The sequence below is a fragment of the Anser cygnoides genome, chromosome 1 (genome assembly GCF_040182565.1).
Source record: "Anser cygnoides isolate HZ-2024a breed goose chromosome 1, Taihu_goose_T2T_genome, whole genome shotgun sequence".
Lineage (NCBI taxonomy): Eukaryota > Metazoa > Chordata > Aves > Anseriformes > Anatidae > Anser > Anser cygnoides.
The window spans coordinates 63431541-63458902 of NC_089873.1; the positions used below are offsets into that span (position 1 = coordinate 63431541).

The following is a 27362-nucleotide window of genomic DNA, read 5'->3' on the forward strand; positions in this document are numbered from 1 at the left end:
TCCAGTCCTCCAGAACTCAATGTCACAGTAGTATCCCAGCTCAGCTGGGGGAGCTCATCTTTTGTCTGATTAGCAGAGTGTGGGGGGACAATAGGCAAGCTGAATAAGTTTGGGAGCATGGAAAACCCCAGGTGCATAACTTCTAGTGAGATCCAGGGCAAATGGATGTCTGCAGGTTGTACCTGGGTCAATGTATTCACTCATAATTCTGCAGTACTTTCTCTTCCACAAAGAAACCACTGAAGAGCAGTAGAAATGTTCCTCCAAAAGACCAGAGTAGAGAGCCTAAAAATTCTGAGTTTGAATCGGGATCCTAGTGTTACTGAAGGCACATGAATCAATGTCCATGCTTTATGAATAAGAGGCATTCAAGGGTCAAGATGAAAAAACCATGAAAGACAAAAGGTACTGTCCAGAAAACAATGATTATTTGTTTATCAGTACTGGAACCTTGAAACAATAACAAACCGTTCATCAATTGAAAAAAAAATAAAAAAATCTTTTTCAACATTTGTGTATGTGTCAGAAAGAGGAGTCTGCTGATTTTCTCAAAATTTGTGACTGCGTTTTGGATAATGGGTGGAGCAAATACAGTATTCTGCAGTCCTCATTGGCGAATTAAAGGGGTGGGGAAAAAAAAAAAAAAGAACAAACCCTTTTAAGATTTTTTTTTTTTTTTTAATCTTGAGACCAAGTATAATCTGTGTTGGAATTGCTACCCTGTGAATTCCAAGCTCGGGGCAAAAGTGGGCTAAAGGTAGATTCAAAGTAGAAGCCAAAATTATAGCAGAGACAAAATCTGAACAGAGAAGATATAAGGAGTTGGAGTTAGTTGGTTTTTGTTTGTTTGTATGTATGTTTGTTTGTTTGTGTGTGTTTGTGTTTGTTTGTGTTTTTTAAGAAAAAAATACAATTAATTATTTTCCAGCAGAACAGAAACATATGTTTGAGACATTCAGACTAATTAACAGGAGAAAAAGAAGCATCCCAAAAGATATCTCATCCAGTCTATGAAATAGGAGTTACATTGCTGGAAATCAGATGATAAAAGAAAAAAAAAACTTTCAAAACACGTGGGTAAGGATGAAATACAGCTATATCTGTGATTCTGAATTAGAAGAAAAAATGTCAAAAGACCATTATGCTCCAATTTACAAAACTCTGCCTGCTATGTTGTGATAATCATTTGGATGTGCTGATGAGCCCTACATAAACTGAATGCCTTTTTAATAGAAAAATCATTAGGGTTTCTTTTCAAAACAACAGCAAGAATAATAAGCAAATTAAGAAAGCTGTTTGAATTGATTTGGTGGAAATAGGAAACGAGGCAGAGAGAGCCCTTTCAGGGAAATCCAGGCAAAGGTGAAGGAAAATGTGGAGTGGAAACTGGACTATCTGAGGAACCCAAGAAGAAACCCAAGGAGAAGAAAGCCACTGGGAATTAAAGGAATATGGCAATGGTAAAGGAGATTCTCCGATCCAGAAATCTCTTACTCGTGGTTTTCATTCCACTTCTGCTGCTTCCTCTGCCACTGTTATACACCAGCAGTGTAAGTACATTTTCTTTTTCTTTTTCACAAACCTCTGAGTACAGTAGGCAGTTTTGCTGGATAAGATTGCAGTAGTCAAAAAGTAAGGCAAGGATTGAGAACAAACAAACAAAACACAACAAAAAATGCTCTTAGAAAAAAGGGCTCGAATTTGAAGTAGTGTGAAATACAAGTCATTGAGCAGTCATCACAGTAACAACCAGAGATAGCATGAGTAATGTCACAGGCAGAGCTGAAGAACCAGGTGAAGCACTATTTTAAGGCAGAGACACAGTATCTCTTCTTTTTCTACAACAGTGTTTGGGTGGAAGTGGAAAACAGAACATTTCCAATAAAATTTTCTTTAGAGAGAGGTGTTTAAAATGAATACTTCCAGTGTTTTAGTTTTTAATAACAAGTATCCATGGATGGACTTTAAATTGGATGTGAGTTTAGAGGACAGCTTTTCAAGTGAGTGAGGAACTAGGACTCAATGACAGACATGTAGGACGAAACATGGCATCCACTACTGGCTACAACTCCTCTCTGTGCATGTCTCTGCAGTTGTCAAACATTTAAAAAAAAAAAAAAAAAGTTTCCTACCTTATAGAGATGGTGATGTTTAACTTATCAGCATTTGCAACATGTTAAATATTCTGCAGCTGTGGCTTCCACAGAGCTAGACATAAATCTGGTGCAGCAATTTCCATTCCTTCCTCTACCCTGTTAAAGATTAATTCTTCCTTCTAGCACCAGAGGATTTATGAATACTACTACTTTATCAAATTGAAATGCAAAGGATTAGAAATTGTATAGCAATTTTCAAAATTAAAGCTATAGGTTTTTATTGGGAAGGAAAAAACAGGATTCACAGAAAGGAAATGCTAGTACAAATGATACATTGCAGTATGAATGAGTTTTCCTGCTTGAAACTTCAATGTATATCTCAGCTGCGCTCTTATAGTAGCTTTTCATCTCTTCTGTCTTGAGAAGGAATGAATGACAATCATGCCTTCTCCAGAGAACAGTAATGCACACTTTTTTACAGAAATGTGTGTTTAAAAGGGTTTCATCTCCCCCAGTGTCTCTGAAAGGATGACATGAACAGATTCTCTGTGATATGCTTATATGGCACTGTAATGGTAGCATGCTTCATATCCCTTGAGAACCTCTCTTAAGCAACATGAGATTCACTGCACTTAATGTTGTTATTCATGTTCACTCCCTGCTGGAATCAGAGGCACAGGATGTAATAAGGAAACTCTAATAACCAAGGGAATTGTAATAATATCATGTGGGTTTTGGAACAGAAGTTCACTGACAGTATTGCTGCAAGAACTGCTATTATACAGCATGTGTTCCTCTGCACTATTATTCTGCACCTTGTAGTGTTGCTTTACTGCAAAGTGATATGAAAAGTCATCAGATGATGCTTTAGATTCACTTTGTTTATAAGCAAATGACCACAGAAGTTAGAGCATAGCTGTGAACCTGACCCAGAGCTGGACAAAAGTTTGTAATACCGTTAAGAAAACATCTACACCTAATAAACTCAGTTAACAGGACACTATTCAAGTGTCTTAGTGTAGTATTTACTTTGTTACAACCCATTGACTAAGATTACTTCTTAAACCTGAATATTAAATTTGTTGCCTGCTGACTTATATTTTCACTCACCAGACAATTATAGTAGTTTTCTGTCTTATAGGGTTCAGAATGGCTAAGTGAATTATACTTGTGTTTCATCTTGCATCTTCCTTGTTGATATCAGCACAACACTGGAAATGTCAAAGTACCATTACATGTGTGGTAGCAAGAGACATCAAAGGGAGCACGAGGACTCAAAACTGTTTGGAGATAAGAGTTACAGGAAATTATATACACATTTTCTTTTCTAGTATATTGTGACCAAAAAAAAAAAAAAAAATGATTGGAAAAAAATACACCTGGGAAAAAAATTTTAAATTATTCTTCCTTTCCAAAACTTATACCAGCACTATGACTTTTATAGCAAGTGTGGGGCACCCATAAGCACCTTTCAGGCCATGACACGTACAGAAAAACAAACGAACAGTCTGTGCTTTCCGGTATATGGGTCTTTTTCATCCTGTCTTAATTTGCTTCATTGTTAACAGTAATCGGGGAGCATTTCTACCTTATTTTTTATCTTTATCTACATTTTTTCAAAAAGCCCATAGTTATACCATAGAGTATCACATCAATAGAGTCAGTAGTGGCCAAGATCTCCTGAGACCGCTGATCCTGTGCCAAACCATGGGCTCTTCCTCAAAAGGCAGCAAGAAGTGCTGTAAGCTGTGAGACCTGAAGCATTAGGTGATGCTGACAGGTTGACATGCCACATCTGGGGGATGAAGCCTGATGCACAGAACAGTCTGAATAGTAACAGATGGCACATTTTTGTTCACTTTTGTTTTTATGTATACAGGCTGAAGGGAGGGAATTACAGTGTGATCCTATCAGCTCAAAGACAGTAGACCAGACGCGGAACTGAACTGAGGTTTTTTTTGTTGATTTTTTTTTTTCACGGATCAAACACATGCATGCATGCAAGATGTGTATTGTTCATCCTTAAGTGGGCAAATCTGTAATCCAAAATTTGTTTTCAATCACTCTGAGATCCTCAGATACTTTAGTTATTAAAGTTTTATGCATGATCCTTGTGGAAGTTTTAGCCATGACTTCCTAATCTGCCTTCTTTTCTGTCCCCTTAAGGGACTGACTGAAATTAAGTGGTAGACCCTCCAACCATCACATATGAGCTCACTATGTTGTGTTTTCCTATCCTCTGCTTTAAGCCATGAGGTGGGCTTAACATTCATTTTCATCTGTACAACAGGAAGAGTGGTGACATTTGAAATTATACTGTTTTTACTTCAGTCCAGTAATTAGTAGCTCTGGTAACCATTAACTAAATATATAAATTCAATTCAATTTACTAGAAGATATTAATTTAGTTAGTGTTGGAAAAGAGCTAGTTTAGAGCACTGAGAGGATAAATAGTGCAAGTAGGAAATAAGTAACACAAAGACTTAGCTCCTGCCCCAGATAGTTTTTGACAGAGATGCAATTTCCCTTTGTTCTGTTTCACTTCCACTATTATTCTGTTGCTACATGCAGACAGGCAATATAGAATAACAGTCTATGTTCAAAGAGTTTCAAGACAAATATAAATTTGGAAGGAGAAAATAATTTGGGATTGGCTTAAGATAAAATGAACACTGGGAATTTTGACAAAATATATATCTTGGATTTTATATCTGCACTGATTTAAAATAAAAATTAATGTTGTTTCATTAAAAAGGACTTGTTTCCTCGAAATTGCTGGACATCATACAGAGCCCATGAACACATACTAGATTGTTAGCAGAAATTAATGAGTTAAAATATAATTGTTAAAAAGTGTTAAATAGTCATTTGGTAACAAAAAGGACCTTTAACTTTGCTCTTTGTGGAATATTAACCATGAAGTCAAATGCAGTTAAAATTGACTAAGCGGCAAGCTGGCTAATGTTTATGAGTCCTGTGACTCGTACATAAAATAGTTTTGCCTTTATACTTGAGATTACTAAAAATGTCTGATCCCTGCATTCTCACTTTTTGAAATGATTTCCATTTTAATTCAGAAATTTTTATCGGGGTGGTCACTTCAAGCTACTACAGACTGAACGTCAGCCCTTCAGAGTTTCAAAGAGTGTAGCAATGCTATTTTGTAAAATGCATGCTCCATAATTCATGAATATTAAAAAATAAAAATCCCCCTGATCCCATTCATTCAAACACAATCTCCTCTAGCCTCTCTTACAAGTTCTTCTCAGTAGCAACAATGCTACAAGTGCAATAAAATCTTTTAGTGTAATATTTTGTTGAAGGACTTGATCATAGAGGACTAATGAAATCTGTTTTGGCTACCTTAAAACCTAAACCACTGTTTTGTAATAATTAAAGAAGAGAAAGAAGTATGCATGTTTCTGTGTAGTTCAGAATATTTCAGAACACTCAAAAATACAGGTACTTTTCTACCCATGAAATAACAATACAGAATTCAATTTCTCAACTTGTCTAATAGCATTACAGATACTCTTAATTGTCCCTAAAATCATTAGACTTTACCCGATTCAAGGAAATTATTTTTCCTGATATCATCTTTTCATTTAGTTTTGTGGCCCTAGTTATTTTAATTAGAACTACTTCATGTTATACTTTTCTGAAACAGGAGTCGGAACAAAGTCTGGCAGCTAATTTAAACCCAGGTTTCTGAGTAAGCTTGGCAGCAATTTCTAAGCATGTGAAGAAAACAATACATAATAGTCTATCTTAAAATTTTTCTCTGGAATGTGTCTGCCTGTTATTACTATAAGTGGTACTGAAAAAGAAAAAAGGAACAGCTGAATGTGTATCTTCGTACATTAGGGGTATTGTAAAAAGGAGATGTATAAGCTTGAATTTAAATACAAGCTATTGATTCATTCCAGTGAATACACATTTCTGCATAGACTTAGCTTTGCCACCTTGTTCACAAAACTGATTAAAAAAAAAAAAGTGTTATACATACCTAATGATTTGCACAAGGACACGTGGGAATTTCTTGTGTGACTTCTTGAAAGCTGATTAATTTGGGAATCATCCAGTCAGGAAACAAAAGTAAAGAAGCTGTACTTGAATACAGTGAAATAGCCATTTATGAACAGTGAATTTTCTAAATAATAGCCATTGTGAGATGTGAATCTTCGTGACTCAGTATGGTCATATGAAACATCCAGGGATTGATGAAGAATAGGAAAATTAATAGCTGGTGTAAATCAGCTTCCATAGAACAATATGAACTTCCATAGTTAACCCCAATGAAGGGTCTGGCTGCAAATTTGAGAAAAGGAAAAGAATAACTTTTTCTTTAAGGTAATTTCTGTAATTATTAACAGGAAATATTCCTAGGTTTCTAAGCATAGCAAACTGAGCCTAAAGAGAGCCCTACTGAATGACACAAATAAAGACATATCTTTCTAAAAAGTGGACCAGACTTACTCCACCTTTCACCAGCTCTCTTGGAATGCTCAGCACAACATTGTCATGGCTTTGTTTCCCAGAACCCTGGACAGTAGCAAATTTTCTTGATTAACTCTGTGATCGAGTGGCCCCTAAGTCCTTTGGGACCATGGTCTTTTCCCAAGGGTCTGCAGAAATTGCCTGAGAAAATAAAATTGCCTGAAAAAAAAAAAAGAAGTATTTCATAATGCCTAAAAAAGTAAACTGTCAGAGTATTTCCAAGAAGAGACATTGTGTAGCTTTATCGATGCTACTGCAAATGCAAATGTTCTCATCTGCTTGAAAGCTCCTATTTCCTTCACTTGCCCAATACTGGGGAAAAAGCCAGGTAGATATATTACAGGCTTCACAGACCCAGTCTGAGGAGTCATGAATATAACTTTGGTAAGTATTGGGTTATTTAAATCAAAGAAAACCATCGGTGTACTCGGAACCATTATTTTGCTGATAAATGAAGTTACCCCAAGGTTTTGCCCTAGTATGTATGCAAAGACTTTCATTAGCAGCATCTTCTTTAGGAACTGTCCTTTCAGGTGGTAGCCTAGGTTTAATACTCAAAAAGATGTAATTTAGGAGGTCCTTATATAGTTCTTGTTGAGTTCTTTTAGTCCAGACACCCACAAATTGATGAGTCCCATGAACACCTTCACAATAGGTGGTATGGCAGCAACATATAACCTCAGTGCTTTCTCCCTACAGGAAGCCTCATGTGCCTACGTGCTGATCGTGACAGCTGTATATTGGGTTTCTGAAGCAGTACCTCTGGGTGCAGCAGCCTTAATTCCTGCTTTCCTATATCCACTTTTTGGAGTCATGAAGTCCAGTGAGGTCAGACCAGTGTGCACTTTTTTATCATTTCAACTTGTTACTCACGGTTAATTATTTGAAGAAAACAAATATTAGTGGACTAGCAAGACTGGGAAGAAGAAGTGTACTTCTTATAATGTGTAACTTGGGCCAACCAGCACTTTCTTCTGCGGAAGAAAGCTAGACATAGGAAAGGCCATAGTAGCCAAGAGGTGTGTCCATCCTATCAGCTACTGCATCACCAGCAATGCCCATTGCCTACTCCACCTAAAGATATGACATTTCCCCTCCTCCAAAATTGTATAAACAGCACTTATGGGATAAAGTGGAAAGTTTCCTTTTAGTAATAGTTGGAAGATTTACATGACTTATAGATGATGTGTAAAAGCATGAGGCTACACATTCTAAAAACTATTACCATTTGCTGTATAAAACTAAATAATTTTAATATCCAGGTAAATGTTGAATCCTTTTTCCAAGCTGTAACCCTAGAGTTGCCTTGTAGTCATCAGTTCTAAGGCAAAGGAGTAGCTGTATAAAAAAGTCTCTTTGATCAGTTCTGAATTTGCTTATTTGAGTTTCTCTTGAATGTCATTTTCTTTCATGATATGCCAAGAATTTCTTTGATTTCATCTACAGATTTTTTCTCACTTTTCTCTCTTTCTCTCAGAAGGGGGGGAGGGAAGGAAATAACACTTGGTTTTTAAGGACTAGAAATACAGATAAAGAACACAGAAGAATATAAAGAAACCATAAGGTTGTTGAATTTCTAACACAATCTGATACCATGCATGTCCATAAATGGATTGAGTCAAGCATTAACCAAGAGTTTTATGACCTGTCTTATTCCTCCCAATGGTGTAACAGCTGTGTAATATAACCAGGTACATTTCTATGTCAACACAGTTAAATATTTTCAGTTGATTTTTTTTTTCTTAACAAAAAGTTAAAGTAGTTACACTTTTTCATTTCTAAACTCTGCAGCATATCAGAGAAGGAAAATTTAGGGGTAGCCTGACAGAAATTCAATGTAATATCAAATTAAATGGCAGTGGGACTACTGCAGAGAATATATTATTTACTTTAGGAACATAAATAAATAAAACCCTGTATTTTAAAATAAGCAAGGCTGATGATGCTGCAGTATTTCCAGTCTGCTTTTCTGCGGTGCCATAGAAACTAGGCCTCAAGCTTTGCGGTTTGAGCCACACATAACTCACAGGGGCTTAAGAGCATGAGCCTGGGTGTTATATGCGTCTACATGTGTATTAATAAGAACATTAGTATTCACTTGTTTCTCCAAAATGACTGTGAAAAGGATAAAGTGAAACAACAGATTCTTTGTGCTGCTGATTCGATGGATTCCTTTCATTCAGTTCAAGATTTTTTTGAACAAAGTAGAAGGAAAATAAATAAAGTTAATGAGAAAGTAACCAGTGGAAGAAAGCCAAAAAAACCTGATATTTAAAATTTCTGGCACACAGACATGATGGCCAAGTCTATTTAGGTCACCATGGGGATTTGTTAAATATAAGTAAATGCTTAACACTTACTGTAACATTCACAAAATATTAGTGCCATTCATGAACTTTTATGGAAGAGGACAATGGAAGAAATACTATTTCTACTGATTTTAATTGCTTTAAAATACTTGAGTCTACATTTTGTTACACCAATAGTTTTAAACTGAAGAGCCAATATTTAGAGAAAAATATTCCAGAAATAGTTTAGAAAAAAATTCATTGGAAGGAAGAAAAAATTCAGCTAAATTCCAAGCATCCAATTATATACATTATTTCTCCCATTTAGCTTGTTTTCACACGTAAGTGTGTGTGTGTGCATGAATGTTCTGGTTTGTTTCTTGTTTGTTAATTTTGTAGTAGCTTCACAGAACATTTTCTCATGTCTTAGTAAGTCCCACATTCAAGAATTTTGCTTTGGAGTGTTTTCTCTGCATGGTCTCTGAATATTTTCCTAAGCCTTTTTTTTTTTTTTTTTTTTTAAAACTTCACCTTCTTTTCCTGACACAATGCAGGTGTATTTCCACTGTGAAAAGTTCTGGTGCAGTGTCTAAAGACCATCACAATAACCTTTGCTTACTGTATTCAGAGAGACAATTGAACATGAGAAATACAAATGAGATAGACAATTATATTTCCATAAAGAAAAAGCAGATGAAGCACATGAATAAAGTGCCCTCAATGCAGAAGTTTGTGGCTATTTCAGTGTGGACCTCACTGCATATGATTAACTGCAAGCAGTGAACATCCTGCCCAAAGAAGTAAGATTTCTCTCAGTCTCTTCAAAGCTGAGAAATCTACAGACAAGTGGGCATGGAGCACTGTTATTTGTAAATGCACCATAAAAGAAATTAAAGAAAACATGAATCATGAATTCTTCATTTTCTCCATCTTCCTCTCATTCTTCTGGTGTAAGGGCAGAAACCCACGATATGTCTTGTTATTCAGCATGTTCTCTGTGTAGGATAGTTACTGATATTTTTAAATTGATTATTTCTCCCTTGCCTTTAATGCAGGTGGCTGCAGAATATTTCAAGAACACAACTTTGCTCCTCGTGGGTGTGATTTGTGTGGCAGCTTCTGTAGAAAAATGGAATCTCCACAAAAGAATTGCCCTGCGAATGGTCATGATGGCTGGAGCAAAGCCAGGCATGTGAGTGAAACTTTGACTTCAGGGTAGTCTGAGGTTCACAGCAGCAGCTTGAAAGATAATATAATAACTTAAATTTCTCCAATCCACAGGGAAAAGCTAGCTCAGTTTGAGGAGACTGTTCCTACCCACCATTATTTCCAGAGTTTGAAAGATTTCAAATATTCTCAACTTCTATTTATTTATTTATTTATTTTTCTGCCACCTCTTACTCCTTGGCTTATTTTTCTATTGCTTCCTATTTTCTACTGATTCCTTGTTCCTAGTCTCTCTGTTCCTTCTTTGCCTGTTTAGCAAACACAAAAGGATTCTTAAAGTATCCCTCGAAGTGCTGAAAATTGGCGTTTCTCACATCACATGATGGTTTCCAAGTGAGGCAACAAAGGGCTTTCAATGATACATGGTCTTGTGACAGTTATTAGCACAAAGCAGCATTTTATCCAAGCACAGAATAGTATTTTGGTACCCACAAAGAAAAAAAGAAAATGACCTTACATAGTTACCATAGGTCTAACAAAAATGTTAGGTAAGAAAACCTTTAATATTTGTGAAAGTGCCTCAAGGTCTTACTGTGTTGTACTCCAGGTTGCTTCTTTGCTTTATGTGCTGCACCACGGTGCTCTCCATGTGGCTTTCCAACACATCCACCACAGCTATGGTGATGCCAATTGTGGAAGCAGTGCTCCAGGAGCTAGTGAATGCTGAGGAGGAGCGTGATGTCATCAGTACTGCAGGCAGCACCATTATTGAAGAAAACGAGCCAATAGGTATTTGCCAATGTTGGCCATTCTTTTCTTATTTATCAGTGACCAGAGAGAGTCATTGACACACATGAGTCAAATTCTACTGAGGTCAGCCAGAGCTGTCTGATTTGTACTGCCAATGATACTAGTCCATTCTTTTTCTTTTAGCATGATGATATTTCTTTCAAAACTGAAAGAGAGTTTCAAGATGTGATGGGAGAAGTGGAGCTGGGAAACTATTTAGGCTGAATTAGGAGACGAGATGGAATCTGTGTGTCATAAACTCTTAGGTCATATAATTTTACAGGGTCAGAAGGAAATCTCTGTGAAGAAAGTGAAAAAAAAATCTTCTGGACTGATAAGAACTTCAGAGGCTTTTAATGTTCATTCCTTCCCAGAAAGCAGGATTTGGAGAAAAAAAAAAAAAAAAACTCTTCTTTCATTTCAAAGATTTCAGCCTGAATAATGTCATCTAACTTTTGTCAGAAGTATGTCATGAGGACAATACAACACAACAAAATGCTGCATAACAGTCAGAGAGTACCTGAGAAGGTTCAGACAAACAAGATTTTTTTTTCCTTTTTTTTTTTTTTCTTTTTTGAACTTCCAGGTTCAGTGGCATGGCCCAGGGGCTCAGATCAGTTCTTACCCCAAGAGCTGCTTTCTCTTCCTTCATTACAGATCTCAGCAACAAGCATGACCAACCTTCACTGGAGCTTATCTTCATCAATGAGGAGTAAGAATGAACCCTGTACATCACGACTGGAGATTTGAACCCTACACAGGTTGCAATGAAATGAATCTAGGAATAGAGCCAGGAAGGGCAATCAAAAGCTTAAAAGTGAATGTTTTAGATGTGACTAACAAAGAAGGCTTATATGAGAAATAGGATTGATGTAATGGTCTGGATCTCATGAAACCTTGCCAGGATTCATTTATTTTATTTTATTTTAACACTATGGCCATTATAAAGGGAAAGAAACATCCACTTACAGAAGATTCTTGAGAAAACTCTGAATGCTAAGAACATGCAAGAGACAGATGACAGAAGAGGGAAAAAAAAAAACAAACACACACACCTGTAAAAGATTTCTTTTAGTACAGCCAAGGTTATTCCAAAGTTTGAATCACTAACAGTTTCAACCAGGCCTCTATTTTGGGTAGAATAAGGGCAGATCAAGGAAAGGACTAATTTCAATGTCAAGTTATCAAATTAACCAGCCAGATAGGAGAATATATGAAGTTCTTGTCCTCAAACTATACTACAGGTAAATTCCAAGGAAAATCTTCTTACAAGATATGAGATTGAAATACACAATTGTTTCTTGAATTCCTTCTATTTTATCTCTAAGAGTTCAAAATAAAAGAAAAACAAGCTATGGTCACACCATTTAAAATTTGCTTTAAAACAAATATTATCATCCAGATGGCTCATGGTGATGATTTTAAGTTACCTTGCAAGTTCTGAATAGTTTTCTCATTCGTTTGGGGACTACTGCCCTCTCCAATATTTTGTCCACTGTCTCTTTTAATCCTAACCATATTTTCTTCAGTATAGAATAAAACTTTCAGTCTGACATTATGCCATTAATTCCTTTAAGCCATATTGAAAAATATGTGAGGGATATTTCATAACAGAAGTTTCATAACAGAGCTATCATTAAAATAGTATTACTTGAAAGAGAGCTTGAAATTTGTTTGGAAAAGAAAAGCAGACCATCTTCTGGCATTAAATATGATTTCAATGGCAAAGTAAAAGTTCATTGGAATGTTTGCATGGTCCATATGACATGCAAGAGAGATTTTAGTGAAAACTTTAATGTGGAACAGGAAGGTGCTCAGAAAGTGTTGAAGAGGCTGGTGGAGGAAAAAGTAGAGTACAACAAGACAGTGGTAGCACTGGATTGCCCAGTGATTCACTCCACTGTGAATGGAGTCCATTCCTAGAATGTAGTGTACACTACCAAGAATACTTATTTTTACTTACATGGAAGTGGAACCCCATTGCTACTAGGTTAGAGGCAGAGCTATGGAACATAATGACTCTTCTAATATATCTGCCCAAGATACCACAAAAGAGATACTAATAAATGTTATTCCTCACCATTTCAGTAGGCACTAGTTCTGCAGATATTGCCCTTCCTACCAATGATTTGTACCTTTTGGGAGAGCTGGGTGAAGAAGCATTTTTAAAGCATATTTTCCTTTCTTTATTTTTAGTGCTACTACTACTGACTTCAGATCCTTGATGAATTCAAAGGTATTGTCATAGGTAGTACCTGTATCTTCTGAGCTACACTGCCTGGTAATGCCATCAGAGCACAGTCTACATAGCTCTACAACAAACTTAGGTTTCCTTTATTTAAAAAAAAAAAAAAAAAAGTGGTTGTTGGCAGAAAGTGAATAGTACAAAATGTCCCACTTTGTATTTAACCTATCAGCCTGCTTGCACAAATCAAGATGGGGAACAGTAACTTTGTAGGGTTTGTTGTATATGTTGTTGGAAAGCCAAAGACCCAGTCAGAAAATTAACAACTCCATACAGACTCTCAAATTTTACCAAGTTCAGATAAGATCTTTTAAAGTCTAGTTATTGTCAGTCTCTGCATCTGAGATGCTTTGATAGATTAGAACAAACTACATTTCTTACAAAGCCATAGTCTCTAGCAAGGGATCTGTTAGGTTCTCTTACATGGCAGAAGGAGAAAACCTAAACTTATTATAATCTGAATTTTAACATCACTTTAAAATAAAAACAGTATTTTAAAATTATATGGGTTTTTTCCAGTATAAAATTTATAGCTGAACTTTTAGAATTTTTTGTTGTCATTGCTGTTGTTTGTTTTGTTTTATTTTGTTTTGTTTTAAAAGCCCACAGCCCATGACCTTTGCAAAGCATCATCTGTTGTAATCTAAGTGTCTCCAGGAACAGAAGAAAAGCTAATCTAAAGGCATTTGCCTCCCTACAGAGTATGAATAATGTGCACATGATAGCCAATCCTAATGGAACGGTGAATTCCAAGAGCAACGGGCAGCACCTACCTCAGGTAAGGAAATGTTAGACATGGAGGATGAAAGAAAAGACGGAGATGAACATATCTGCTCACCACTGCATCAACGTTGTTCCTTGTAAGCCACTTTGTATGGAATTACTTTCCATCAACTTAACAGCAGTCACATTTTAGCCCTATGCTGAGCCCTATGCTCCTATTTAGACACCCCCAGCACAGATATTTTTGAAGGGCCTTTCCCCAGTAAGATATTTCCTAATGGCTAGTACAATTCATTTAGCTTTATCTTCAGTTTAATGACCACAAGTTTCCCTTGTTTGATTGTTCTACCCACTTTATTTCTACAAAGTCTTCCTGGAAAATACTGCAACACAAAAAAAAACATCATTTCCTGACACACAACTGTTGTGGTTTAACCCGGCTGGCAGCTAAACACCACACAGCCGTTCGCTCACCCTCCCCCCTCCCTCTCTGGGATGGGGGAGAGAAACGGGAAAGTGAAGCCTGTGAGTTGAGATAAAGACAGTTTATTAAGACAGGAAAATAATAATAACAATAATAATAATAATAGTATTACTAATAATAATGTGTACGAAACGAGTGATGCACAATGCAATTGCTCACCACCTGCCAACCGATGCCCAGCCTATCCCCGAGCAGCTGGCCCCCCCTATATATTGTTTAGCATGACATCAGATGGTATGGAATACCCCTTTGGCCAGTTTGGGTCAGCTGTCCTGGGTCTGTCCCCTCCCAGCTCCTGTTGCACCCCTAGCCTGCTCGCTGGCAGGACAGAGCGAGAAGCTAAAAAGTCCTTGGCCTGGTGTAAACACTGCTCTGCAACAATTAAAACATCAGCATGTTATCAGTGCTCTTCTCATCCTAATCCAAAACATAGCACCCTACCAGCTACTAGGAGGAAAATTAACTCTGTCCTACCTGAAACCAGGACAACAACATACTAACAGCAGACATGAACCATTTAACTGGGTTTGGCAGTCTTAGTATCCTCCTCCTTTCTGTTCTGCCAAATATCCTCTACCAAAATCCTCCATTACATCACTCCACTGCAGTATTTCTACTTTTCCTGAGTGGATCCAATGAGTGGCTGCTGTTTTTTCTACAGTTACATAGTACCTAAATGGCATAAGTTGATGTCCAGAAAGGATTAACCTAAACTCAGCATATGTATTTTTATTAGCAGTTCAAAAGAATCTAAACATGTGTTTCTAAAATAAAGGCTAATGCACTGCTCTTGATATTTAATTTCCTCTTACATCCATTTTCCATTTGCATTTAATGGTTATTTTGCCACTAGTAAACTTGTTTCACTTTTAACCTACAGGGATGTGAACCAGAGTACCCTCACAAGAATGATGAATCTACAGCATAACTTATTTTATGACCTAAACCCAAATCCAAATTAACAATTTAACAGATTTGTTAACTCCCGTGCTATCTTTTTCCTGATTCTAAATTACAGCCTAGGGTTACATGCTAAGTGCTCTGAAGTGCTGTACCTTTTTTTACCAATTTCCATGTGCTTGATTTACTAACATGGAGTCTTTCCTGTCACTATTAAGAAAACTTTTGGAGCAATATTTTTTTCTGTAGCTTTTTCTTTCATATCAACATTGCTCAGCCTGTTTCATGCACTTTCTGAGAGTCCTAACACTCCATTCTTAATGAGAGGCCCTAAGCCAGTATGAGTGCAAATAGTCCACCAAGCATTTGTCTGGTGGCTGCTCATAAGCCTCAAGGATTATAAATTCCTTCTACTGCAGTGCTGGCATCCTGCCTCTGCAACCCACAAAGGCTTTTGGTATCCAGCTGAGACTCCAGTAAGAACTAGAGTTGACCCATACCATGGCCAGAAGCCTGATTACTGTTTGTCCTACATTTCTGCCTCAGGACAGGAAACTTCAGGCTCCTGGACAGGTTTCTAGCTCTGATCCCAACTAATACTGATGAAGAAAGAAGCTTGCTCCCTTTTATGCAAACCTATTGTTTCTTTGGGACCAGTAGCACCATGGCATTAGAAAAAGTTGGGTTGCTGTTCTAAACTCCTGTTCTCCTTGGTTGGTGTATCTCCTCACAGGCTCAGATACTGGTCCTGCCTCCTAAGCCCTCAGAACCGGACCTGAGCACTAAATACCGGTATCAGTCCAGACATGACCACATGGTCTGTAAATGCCTCTCACTAAGCATCTCCTATGCAGCAACCATTGGGGGACTGACAACCATTATAGGGACTTCTACTAGCCTCATATTCTTAGAGCATTTCAACAAGTAAGTGACATTTTGGGTGTGTGAGAATATGGTTGGGTCATTATCATCTCTGTGGCATTCCCCATGGGTTATTTATTGTCTCAGGGAACTCTTCTAAGATGGTCTCTCTGAAGACAGTTTTGTTTCCTCCTCTACTCTAATTTTTTCTAATGATTAATGGTTGAAAGAGGAAGCTTAAGTTAATATATATCCTTGTCCTTCTCCCATGCGAAATAAACTCCTAAGCGTGTGATATTTCTTCAGCAACTTCTGTTGATATTACAAACCAATTATTGTGAAAGTAGCAGACACCCTGGAAAACTACTTGCTAAAGCCATGCAGACATAAGAACGAATACAAAAGGAAATCTATGCAAAAGGTGAAAAGTCATAAAACCTGCTTCAAATATTTTTCTATGGGTTATTAGAAAGCCACTTCTTGTGGTGAATCTATACACATCATTGGTGTGCTGTTCAAAATGTGGTGCAAAAAAAATGACGAAATTTAGAAATATGGCCTTACACCTTTTCTTCAGGGAAGATGGAAAGCAGCTCTGTAATTAGCTAAATACTCCCTTTATCATATATTCCCAGGAGTCTCAAAAACATAAACATTAACTCTGTGAGAAGACCAGTTGAACTTCTCTTCATGCACAGATACGTAACCAAGCTCAAAGCTGATTCTGATCATCTGATGCTGCCATTGCTGTCATAATATGCTGCACTTCTCTCTCTGAAATGGTGGCAACGAAGAAAACTGAATTCAGAACTCATACCTAGCTCAATAATTTGGATTTCACAGCATTTCCAAAGACCCTGTTATTATGATACTTCCACAGCAGACACATGGCACATAGCAGACATCTTTGTCTGAACTTGGTAGAATATAGATTTTATTTTTATCATCCACAATAATACACACAAAGACGTTCTGGGTGAAATCATTCTTAGGCCTGTTGATGCTTAAATGATTTCTAACAATAACCTCAGGTAGGGACAGAATCTCATTCCTGGTAACTGTAAGAGTTTTTTGAAGTTGGCTGGACAATCCAGACCACCTGATCTTAAAGGTGCGAAGTGCTGTATGGCTCATCTCTTGGTCAGGCATGGTCAATGACTGACATTCTTTGGTAAGTAGCTTTAATATGCACATGTATTGTAGCTGTCACAAATATATGCTGATGAAAATTTTCTGTCATGTCGTGACAGATAAATGCAAGTACATGCATGGCCATCTGTACATATTGGGGGTGTTTTTTATCATTCTAAACTCTTACACACACACTTTTTTTTTTCCCCTTTACAGCCACTACCCAAATGCTGAAGTGGTGAATTTTGGAACCTGGTTTTTGTTCAGCTTCCCAATCTCCCTCATCATGTTGGTCCTTACTTGGTTCTGGATGCATTGGCTGTTCTTGGGTTGCAAGTGAGTGCAAGTTGTTCAAGAAGTACAGATTCCAAAAGCAGGGTGTCTTTGACTTTATTAGAATAGGTCTTATTAAAGCATTTCTAGTTGCAAATGACAAAAGCTAAGGTATTTCTTTCTTCTTGGCAGAACAATTACTGGAGGAAGTCATATTTCTTAGCAGCACTGGATAGGCAGCAGTGAGTGTATAGTATTGCTGCTTGAGAGTAAAGGTATTGGTGATAGAAATCTTTACTATGCATTCAGCTGTGGTGTGGTTGTTTTTGTTTGTTAGTTTTGTTTTGACTCATAGCTGTGTCTTGTTGTGGAGCAAAAATCTTGTCAAAAGTTCTTTTGGAAAAATACAACTGAAAAGATGAAAGAAAAACAAAACAAAACAAAACAAAACAAAACAAAAACCACCTGGAATGGAACAAGTTACTTTTCAGATCAGCCCCCAGCTCAATGAAGTTAATGTAAGACAAGTTAAAATTAAAGGTAAACTGTCTCCATTTATATTTGTCTTTAAAGTGGAAAGGACTCAGCCTAAGAGGTGAATATCCTCTGATACCAGCAAGTCCCTGATCCCCCAGATAAGAACAAGGCTCAGTCTCCAAGTTCATTTGTACCACGTCTTCTCTTTGCAGAGGTACTCAGCAAAGTTAATGAAAATTGACTAAGTATGTGCATTTAGAGTGGATTAGTTAATCTGCATTAAATTGTGGTACACACACGTTTACTCAGAATTAAAGTGTCCTTAATTTGATTTAGTTTACTCTTAAAAGTAAGATGAACTGACATCACTAATTTCTTCCATGAAAGGCAACCAAAAATACGATAATGAATTCTGCTTGCTGTTGACCTCGACTAGATTTGAAGAGGTAATTTAGAGGTGAATAGTTTCATGTCCTTCTCTCAGTCATTCCCCTGAGCCTTGTAGTTCCAAATTAAAATGCTAACATAAGTCCTTTTTTTTTTTCTTCTTCTCTTTCTAGAGGAAAAAAAAAAAAAAGCTTGAGAGGAAACAAGCCCTAACACTACCCTCAATAACATTTTTTTAAATAAAAGTCACTGAAATTCCACATTGTATCCAAGACCTCATGCTGATTAATGTTTTTGTAGATAATACCACAGACTGAAGCATTATTGACTTCTTGAGAAGTGCTGTTTGATTCCAAGCCTCTTAAGTCTCTGTTTATTGCAGTTCATTAAAGAATATATTATGTTAAGAGCTTGATTACAATACTCTGCCTTCACATCCTCCTAAGCCTAGCAACATTGACAACATGTTGAAACAGCTGTTAATGTCTGTGCATAAATGTTTATTAGACTCCCATGACGTACGTGTTGCATGTTCTCTTCCTAGGAAGCCCAGTGTCACTAGGCTGTGACTTGGCCCAATTGGAACAACATCTCAGACTTGGATTGTAGGTTTTTGACTAATTCAAAGGGGATGAAGAATAGATCCACCAAACAATTTTTGCCAGAAAAGCAGGGCTAATAACATAATTGTCGCTATAGAACTGACCATTACAAAGCGTATACCTTTTTTCTTCCAGCAGATGCATTACTGCTGGTGGATTTAATGGAGTTTAAAAACAAGTTCACAAGGAAATTTAAATACTTATATGTGTAGAACTGTACTAACGGTGCTTAAAACAAGTGTCATGTAGGTGTTTGATTGCAAGGGACATGAAAAAAAAAAGTTTGAGACTTTTTTTTTTTTTTTAACCAATCAGGTGTTATTTGTATCTTTAGGTATGCAAATTCCTTTGATAATTTGACCTTAACTCTTGAGGGAGATACTAGTGCACTGTTTGGCCATTGCAGTAGCATAGATCTCTTGTGGGGTAATAAATGACACATTAAAATTGCAGGAACTTTAAAACCAGGCCATTATGCTCTCAACGTACTTATTATGTTCCAGCTTCTGAAAAACCTTAGAGAAATCTTAGACTGGCTTAGTTGCAGAAGTTTCTTAACTCCCTCCATAAGCCCCTGTCTGACAGATGATACAGCTGAAGCAGAAAAACAGAACTGTGGCTCAAAGCACAGCAAAGTGACACTACTGGAAAGAATAAATGAAAAAAATGTTTAAATGAACTTGCAAGTGTATTCATTTCAATTAGGAAAGTCTAGTCTTAAAACATGAAGGCAAGCTGCAGAAACTAAGGGCTTCACCTAATTTGTATATGAATGTATGGAAGGTTTATATGTGTTCAGATGTGAAATGTGCTTGTGCTTGCATTTACCTCGTGGAAGTACAGACTTTTTTCAACAGGACAAAACACTATTGCCTTGGCCTCTGTAGCAGAGGTGATGTAGTACTACACTAATTGTGCCTAGTTTAGAAACTGCTAGGAAGAGTAGAAACAGACAAGCTGTGAAAGCTACTTTGATCCCCAGCATAGCTTTCACCATTAGTTATAGTGAATCCTAAATATTCAAGTCAAACTTGTGCCCAAAAGCCAGACCAAACCCCACATGTTTTGGCTATCCTTGATCCTACTGGGAATTATACAGTTCCTTCACAGATATAAACTAGCCGTAACCTTTGGAGTTTTCAGGCACAGCAAAAAACTAGCCACGGCCAGACATTTGAGGAAGTTTACAGGAAGGAGTCCAACCATAGTTTGGAGAGGCTCAGCGATACCAGTCAGCATTAGACAGGCACCATAGGGACTTTCATACCATGACTAGGATTGCTTCTTGGAAAACCTAGAAACCTGACCATACGAAGGTGACAAGCCATAATTTCCCTTCCATTTGCCATCAGACCTTGTCTCAGTCGTATCTTCTCCCAAGAAGAATGAAAAGAGGAATTTTCAGCTTGCCACTTTGTTGTTATTTTTTACAACTTTTTATTTCACTTGAGACCTTTGTTTAATTTGACTGTGCTATCTACCTTAGTTTTAAGGAGACCTGTTCTGTGAGCAAGAAGAAGAAGACCAAACGGGAAGAAATGTCAGAGAGAAGAATTCAGGAAGAATATAAGAAATTGGGAAATGTTAGGTAAAACAGATGTGATTTACTCAGTAATTTGCTTGCCCAAGCAGGACCATCCACAAAAATATTTGTGCAGATTTACTTTGTCAATTGCTCTTATGCTTATTATACTTTTTAAAAATACAATACAAAGTGTTTACAGTAGAATGGTAACATGAACTTTAACTCATTACCACATTTCATCGGAAAACAGTGCAAATGCATAACAAACATTTATGATTATGTTCCTTTAGGATTTCCCCATTAATTATTGAACGGAAAAAACAGATAATGATATCTTTAGTTCATTTTTTTTTACTAGGTTTAGTTGGTTCACAGCTGAGAGTAAAATGTAGAATTCTTTAATTCAGATTAATCTTCCTTTCTATTGCCCTTATGGTATATACCTGTTTTGTGGGAAACATTTATAACTGCTTAATTCATTTGGAATCTGCTCTCGAGTTTTCAGACAGACCTTGGATTTTACTCTCATTTGTTTGTTTGTTTGTTTGTTTGTTTTTGTTTCTAGCTATCCTGAGATGGTGACTGGGTTTTTATTCATTCTAATGACATTGCTTTGGTTTACTCGTGAGCCTGGCTTTGTACCAGGCTGGTCATCTTTCTTCGAAAAGTAAGTTCCCTATGTAACTGCAAAGGAGTACAGCCTAGCAGCTTCTGACTTTCTGCCATAAATTTTGGCTACATACGTCATTAGCCACTTTTAACAAGGTGGCAAAAAATGAAGTTTTTATTCAAATTTAGGATTTTTGCTTTTTAAATCACATCTCTTCACATGGCAGCAAACTGTGTTCTTTCTGAGTAAGGAAGAAGGAATTAACTATACAAAACAAACATATTTCATATGTAATAAATGGGAAAGCCACATACTGAAGTGAAAACATTTTAGTGCATTCATAGAGAAGCTGTCTCTGAAATGTATTGATGTTATAATTCAAATTAAAACTTTTGGGTGCTTTTTTTTCTATTTTATTTTGAAAGATTTTTTTTTCTCAAAATAATGTATTTTTTTGGAGATAAAGTTTATTAAGAAAATATTTCAATTAAATATTAGAAGATTGAAACAACTGGTATTTTTTATTTTAAATAATATTGAAAAGATTTCTGTTTGAAGTAACTTTAATAAACAATGCATAGCAAAGACTACATGAAGTTAAATTTTCTTCAATTTCTGCTGTATAAAATTATTTTAATTTGTAATCCTAATTCTCCCTGAAGAACAGCTGTTAATATAGTATTGGGATTTCCTGAGGATCTTTGTAGTCTGACATACCTTGAAATACTTTTCAGGCTGAGTTTTAATGTCCAGTTCATTTCTAGAGGATTATTTGGGCTTGGCTTTTCCTGAGAATGTATTTACTATTTATTCTTTTTGGTAAATAAATTATTTTACTGTACCTCTGAGTTAACAGATTTGTAAATCAAAAGGGATCTCTTTTTATTCTTTTTATTACTAGAATGTTAAAAGTATATAATAATAAAATAATAATAATAATAATTACATTAATTAAATATAATTTATTATTATTATTATTATTATTATTATTACAGGTAGTTAATGTAGACAATTTACTATATTGAATAAAAAGTTTTGTTTGTATCCTTGATGTACAGACATATTTTTCTAGAAGGCTGTTGCTAAGACTTCAAATGTGGAAATAAAACCACCTGTAACTGTTTGAGTGGCGGTTTGGACCAGATGACCTCCAGCAGTCCCTTCCAACCTTAACCATGCTGGGTTTCTGGGATTCTGTAACTGCTAAGAGTTATGTACCTAGTTTAAGAATGTTTCTGTAAGTTTTTATGATAACTTCACCACTTCTTTCTTAGGAAAGGTTACCGGACTGATGCCACTGTCTCTGTTTTTCTTGGTTTCCTCCTTTTCCTCATTCCAGCAAAAAAGCCATGTTTTGGAAAAACAGAAAAAGGTAGGGTACATATGGGAAGAAAGAGCTATGGCACATTTTATTTTAAGAATATTTTTCTGGTCTCTGTAAAATGTTTGAAGAACACATTTTGTTTTTCAAGTGGAAGTGTATTTTTTTTTCCTCTGATACCATCCTTTCCTACATCAAACTCCACTTTCGTCCTCTGCTTTAGTCCATGTGGTCTCATCTAGTAGATTACTAACAGGTAATAGGCCACAGATACACTACTAGGTCTTGTAACAATAGCCATCATCTCTTCTGTGTTTACAGAGTTTTGAAAATTTATGACTGAGCTTTAGGAAAGGTTGAAATGTAGTTCCATATTGAGAATGTTAATGCAGAGATTTGCAAAGTTGGGTGAAGGTAAGCTCTAGTAAATTATTTGGTCATTCCTTGTATGTAAGAAGTCATTGATAATCTCATCAAGTAGATGTAAAAAAGGTAAGTAAATATGTGACAGTTGCAATTTTTGGTAATGCTCCTTTTGCAATCTTCCTGATAATAACAATGATAAACATTTCATGTTCATTTTTGGATAGCACTCAGAAGTATCGATCGGTTTGCTGTGCCAGGCTTTCAGCAATAATGTATGGAAACAGAGCTCCCTGCATAGTCTTATGTAGAGATTACAAGGGTATATAGATATGTGTTTTTTTGTTTGTTTTGTTTTTGGTTTGTTTTATACTGAAATGCATGCAACATTCAGGAAAAATAACACCCTCTGGCTTCTACTTCAAGAAATTATTCAGGGACATAAATGCATTTTATTAAGCTTCATGACTTAGTGGGGAGAGAGAAAATGTCCTTTAACAAAATAAACCCATTTTAACTTCATCTTTGTAATTTACAGATAATTTTCACAGGTATATACACAGCAGACAGTCCCTCAAGAAGCTGTATCATAAAGCACAGAGTTTTGTAACTATTGACATCAACAGAGCAGCCAAGGGGAGGTCAGGGTATTGGGAATCAATATGCTGCATTTTCTGAGGCTGAGCTAACCAGAGAATTAAGCTATGCTTTTCTTCTTCATCTCTCTCACAGACAGGTCTCAAGATAACTTCCATGGTTATTGCATTATTGCTACTAGCATGAAATGTGAAGATCTTTGTATAAATGCCAATGTAAAATTGATCACACACTTATTTTCATATAGGAGATGTTGAAAGGTCAACAAACATTAACACACTGGATCCCATCATTACCTGGAAGGACTTCCAGAAGACTATGCCCTGGGAAATTGTAGTGTTGGTTGGAGGTGGTTACGCCTTAGCAGCTGGATGCAAGGTACTGATTTAGATTATATTCCCCTTCCTAAAATGAATAAATAAATAAATAATGCAAACTTTGAATTTTATCCTTTTGTATGCTCCTCAGATTGGAATTATAAAGCAGATACTTTCAAGTTTGTACACAAGCTAGCCCCTACTCCCTAAACTCAATGGAAAGATACCTAGCTAACAAAAGAATGGGTAGGGCTCAAGTCAGTTGTGTAAGCATAGGCACCTACTGCCATTTCAGATGCTCTAGTAGAGCTAGATATTCCTACAAGGCTGGTAAAAATGACACAGGATCTGAGGGAAACCTCACCCTTTCTCAACTAGCAGCTAGCTAACTGTGGGAAGAACATCTCAGCTGCCACTGGTTGCTCATATTTAGGCAACTGAGTCAAACACCCAGCATTGATAAAACAAATCATGCTCTAGGCTATACCGACTGTATCTCCACTCAATACAATTCGTGAATATACACCTAGTTCTCCTACAGACACCTATCTGTAGGCAAATAAATTTGTGTATGAGTTCTACCTACACTATGAAATCCTTCATCACCAGTTTGCAATACTTCAGTTTGCATGCTGAAGAAAGAGGAAAGATCAGCCTTGGTGCCAATTCATGTTATTTATCTTTTTGATACTATGGATAACTGTTTATTAGACACTACAGTGAAATCCAGTTTACTAAACAAAAGGTAACGGAGAAAGCATTGATCTAAACTTTGTTTATTTGCTGGTGGCATTCTCTGATGCAAACTGCCCTGAAAAGAACAAACTGGTTATCAAACATCCCATGTACTTAGTCATTCTTGTGCTTCTGTCCTTTTCTCAGACGTCTGGCCTCTCTACTTGGATTGGACACCAAATGCTGTCCCTGAGCAGCCTTCCCTACTGGGCCGTAACTCTACTGGCCTGCATTTTGGTGTCCCTTGTTACAGAGTTTGTTAGTAACCCAGCAACTATAACCATATTTCTACCTATTTTATGCAGTATGGTGAGTAAAAATAATGGCATTTTTAGTCTGTTGTTTTCTCATAGGCCCATAGGAATGTTTCAGGATGGGAGGGTATTGGCATTCGGATCCCATGAATCCCTGCCTTGTTTTCCAAACTATTGATCTGCAGTCTTGTGTTCAGAAGGCTTTATAAACTCAGCCTGGCAAAAAAATACTGACAGGCAATTTTAGCACTGATAAATTTATTTGAGACTTCTAGGACAAAGCAAAAGCATAGCTCCTGCCCTGAAGAATATATTGTTTAAATAAAAGGAAAGGTGATCATGTAATCAACAAGATAGTTGGTGAAGTCTGCATAAAACTTATCAATGTTATTTTAAATGTGTAGTTCATTAATTAGTGGTCATCCACTCATTACTTCTAAGAAAAGACTGTACTAATGAATTCTGTATCAGATTAAAATGTGTTCAAGGGTGTGATCTGGTAAGTGTGCTATCATCCAACATGGAAAGCAGAGGTTTTGTAAGGAAAAGTTAACAATTAGTAGACTGGTGACAAAGGCAGAGGAAATAAATGCAAATCTCATTCCGTATTACAATAGCAGTTACAGAAACCTATCTCATTCCTTTTTTTTTTTTTTTTTGTGTAATGTGAAGCTTTCCTTACCAAGAATGCAGACCATGAATCTTGTTTCCCTATTATAACAATTTTATGAGATTGAGTCAAAGAACATTATGTGAACTGCTCTGAGGTAATATGAAGATACGGTCAGATGAAAATAAGTAATTATGTTAGAATGGCTTATGAGTTCAAATTTACCTCTGCACTACACTTAAAGAGACTCTCCTAAAGAGAAATTTAGTGTGGTAATCCCCTTTTAGTAGCATGAATAGCCATTTTTATACAGTATTTCTTTTTTGACTGTGAAAGAAACTTGGAGACACTTCTGTCTGCAGTTAGCCTTCACTCTTCAGTTAGCCCTTCCTTTCCCTCCCACATAGAACTATGTATTGTGTTGCTACAACAACACAAATAAAAATACAAAATTTCACCCCCACTGAAGGCTGTAGTGGAAGAACAATTATTTAGACCACTTTAAAAAAAATAAAAATAAACTTTCCACCAGCACTGCCCCCTCACAATGCAAATTCAGACCAAGCAACTATTTTTCTTAAATGCTGCTTGGAAAAGCTCTACAGAATTGTTTCAGCAACTTCAGCAGCTGTAATAAGGAAATTCTTCATTTAAACCAGCTTTGATCTCTCTTGGATGAAGACTGAAGCAGCTCTCAGTGATCAGATCCACAGCACAGAATGACAGGGAGAACAAGTGAGAGAAAGGCTGAGGAAGGCCTAACAGTAGCTATGTCCACCCATGCCCAGTGTGAAATAGCTCAACAGAAATCCCTGGAGGGTGACCAGCTCCAAAGTAAACCATTATCCCACTTTAAAGAACAAACAAACAAAAAAATATTTCCACACTTAGATTTAGAAATGAGGGAGCTGAGATTCATAAACTTATTATCTTCACATAAAGCAGAGACAGGTTTTTCATCTTAACTATGAGCACGGCTTTTACTGGTTAAGTAAAACTTCTCTTCCTGCCCCTCTCCTTCCAGTCAGAAACCCTGCTTATCAACCCTTTATACACTCTGATCCCTGTCACCATGTGTATCTCCTTTGCGGTGATGCTGCCGGTGGGTAATCCTCCAAATGCCATTGTCTTCAGTTATGGGCACTGCCAGATTAAAGATATGGTGAGTCTTGAGATTGGGTATATTCTCCGATACTTCATGCAACCCCAACACTCTGTCCCCACATCCAGCAGCCAATAATAATGGTGATGATATTAGTGTTAATATAAATTCATGCTGATTTGCACTACTGTTATGACACAGAGCTGCCAGGTTAAGAACATCCGTACTTCTACTGTAGAATATGCACATTTCTTGTCTTTATTTTTTATGAACATAATGGTCAAACAGGTATCAAAGAGTAGAAGTACACAATACTTTGTGTTGACCTATTAGGACAAGCAAAATGGCAGTTGCAGAAGAAAGAGACTGCACAACACAGTGCTTGGAGAAATCAGGAGAGCACAGGGAATCGGATTTATCATGTAGCTCCACACTAAAACATGCTGTTATCACCCTTCTATGTGTAGTACAAAACCCCATTCTCATTATGTGATTGAGAAGTTCAAGTGACAAACTAAGTAGTTTTCTGATTAGGTGCATCAGCATCTATCCCTCCTGAATACTCTCACGATATTCACTCTGATACATAATAGTTGTGCTTTTTTGTCACTTTGGAAGTCAGCATATGTATATTATCATTATACATATAAACAGGTATACGTACATATACAAATATATTCCATCAAAGTTAGTTCTGCACCATGTACCCTCTTGTCTTCTTTTTTTTTTTTTTCCATGTTAATTGTTTTTGATCAAGTCATCACTGACCATGCTCTGGTGATTTTTTCATTTTTTTTCATAGGTGAAAGCTGGCTTGGGTGTAAATCTGATTGGTCTGGCTGTTGTCATGGTGGCAATCAACACATGGGGAATTAGACTCTTCCAGCTGAATACTTTTCCAGAATGGGCAGCAGTAAGCAACATCACTCGCCAAATTTAGCCTTTTTTTTTTTTTTAAATCTTCAAATTAAAAAAAAAAAAAAAGTAAAAAAAAAGTAAAAAAAAAAA

The 27362-nt window shown here is 36.6% G+C and overlaps 1 protein-coding gene and 1 long non-coding RNA gene across 2 annotated transcripts in view; one reads left to right on the top strand and one right to left on the bottom strand.

Annotated features, from left to right (window-relative positions):
* The window catches only part of LOC136790966 (uncharacterized), a 32482-nt gene extending 25191 nt beyond the window's left edge, over positions 1–7291 (bottom strand). The window contains exon 1 of the long non-coding RNA XR_010831973.1: positions 6103–7291. This is a non-coding gene — a long non-coding RNA (uncharacterized lncRNA). The remainder of the gene's footprint in view (positions 1–6102) is intronic.
* On the top strand, positions 76–27362 carry SLC13A4 (solute carrier family 13 member 4). Its single transcript, XM_013173074.3, has 16 exons — positions 76–1550; positions 7293–7421; positions 9937–10073; positions 10656–10837; positions 11495–11549; positions 13034–13073; positions 13783–13860; positions 15923–16113; positions 17398–17517; positions 20407–20508; positions 21011–21112; positions 22330–22427; positions 23584–23714; positions 24536–24697; positions 26277–26414; positions 27157–27362. The coding sequence occupies exons 1-16, from the start codon at positions 1452–1454 to the stop codon at positions 27292–27294; spliced, it is 1902 nt and encodes a 633-aa protein (XP_013028528.1). The 5' UTR covers positions 76–1451; the 3' UTR covers positions 27295–27362.

Bases quoted from the DNA above. Each gene is read 5' to 3' on its own strand.
- SLC13A4 (XM_013173074.3), top strand. From the start codon at position 1,452: ATGGCAATGGTAAAGGAGATTCTCCGATCCAGAAATCTCTTACTCGTG. The intron at 1,551-7,292 runs GTAAGTACATTT...TTCTCCCTACAG, and splicing joins CACTGTTATACACCAGCAGT to GAAGCCTCATGTGCCTACGT. The intron at 13,074-13,782 runs GTATTGTCATAG...GCCTCCCTACAG, and splicing joins GATCCTTGATGAATTCAAAG to AGTATGAATAATGTGCACAT.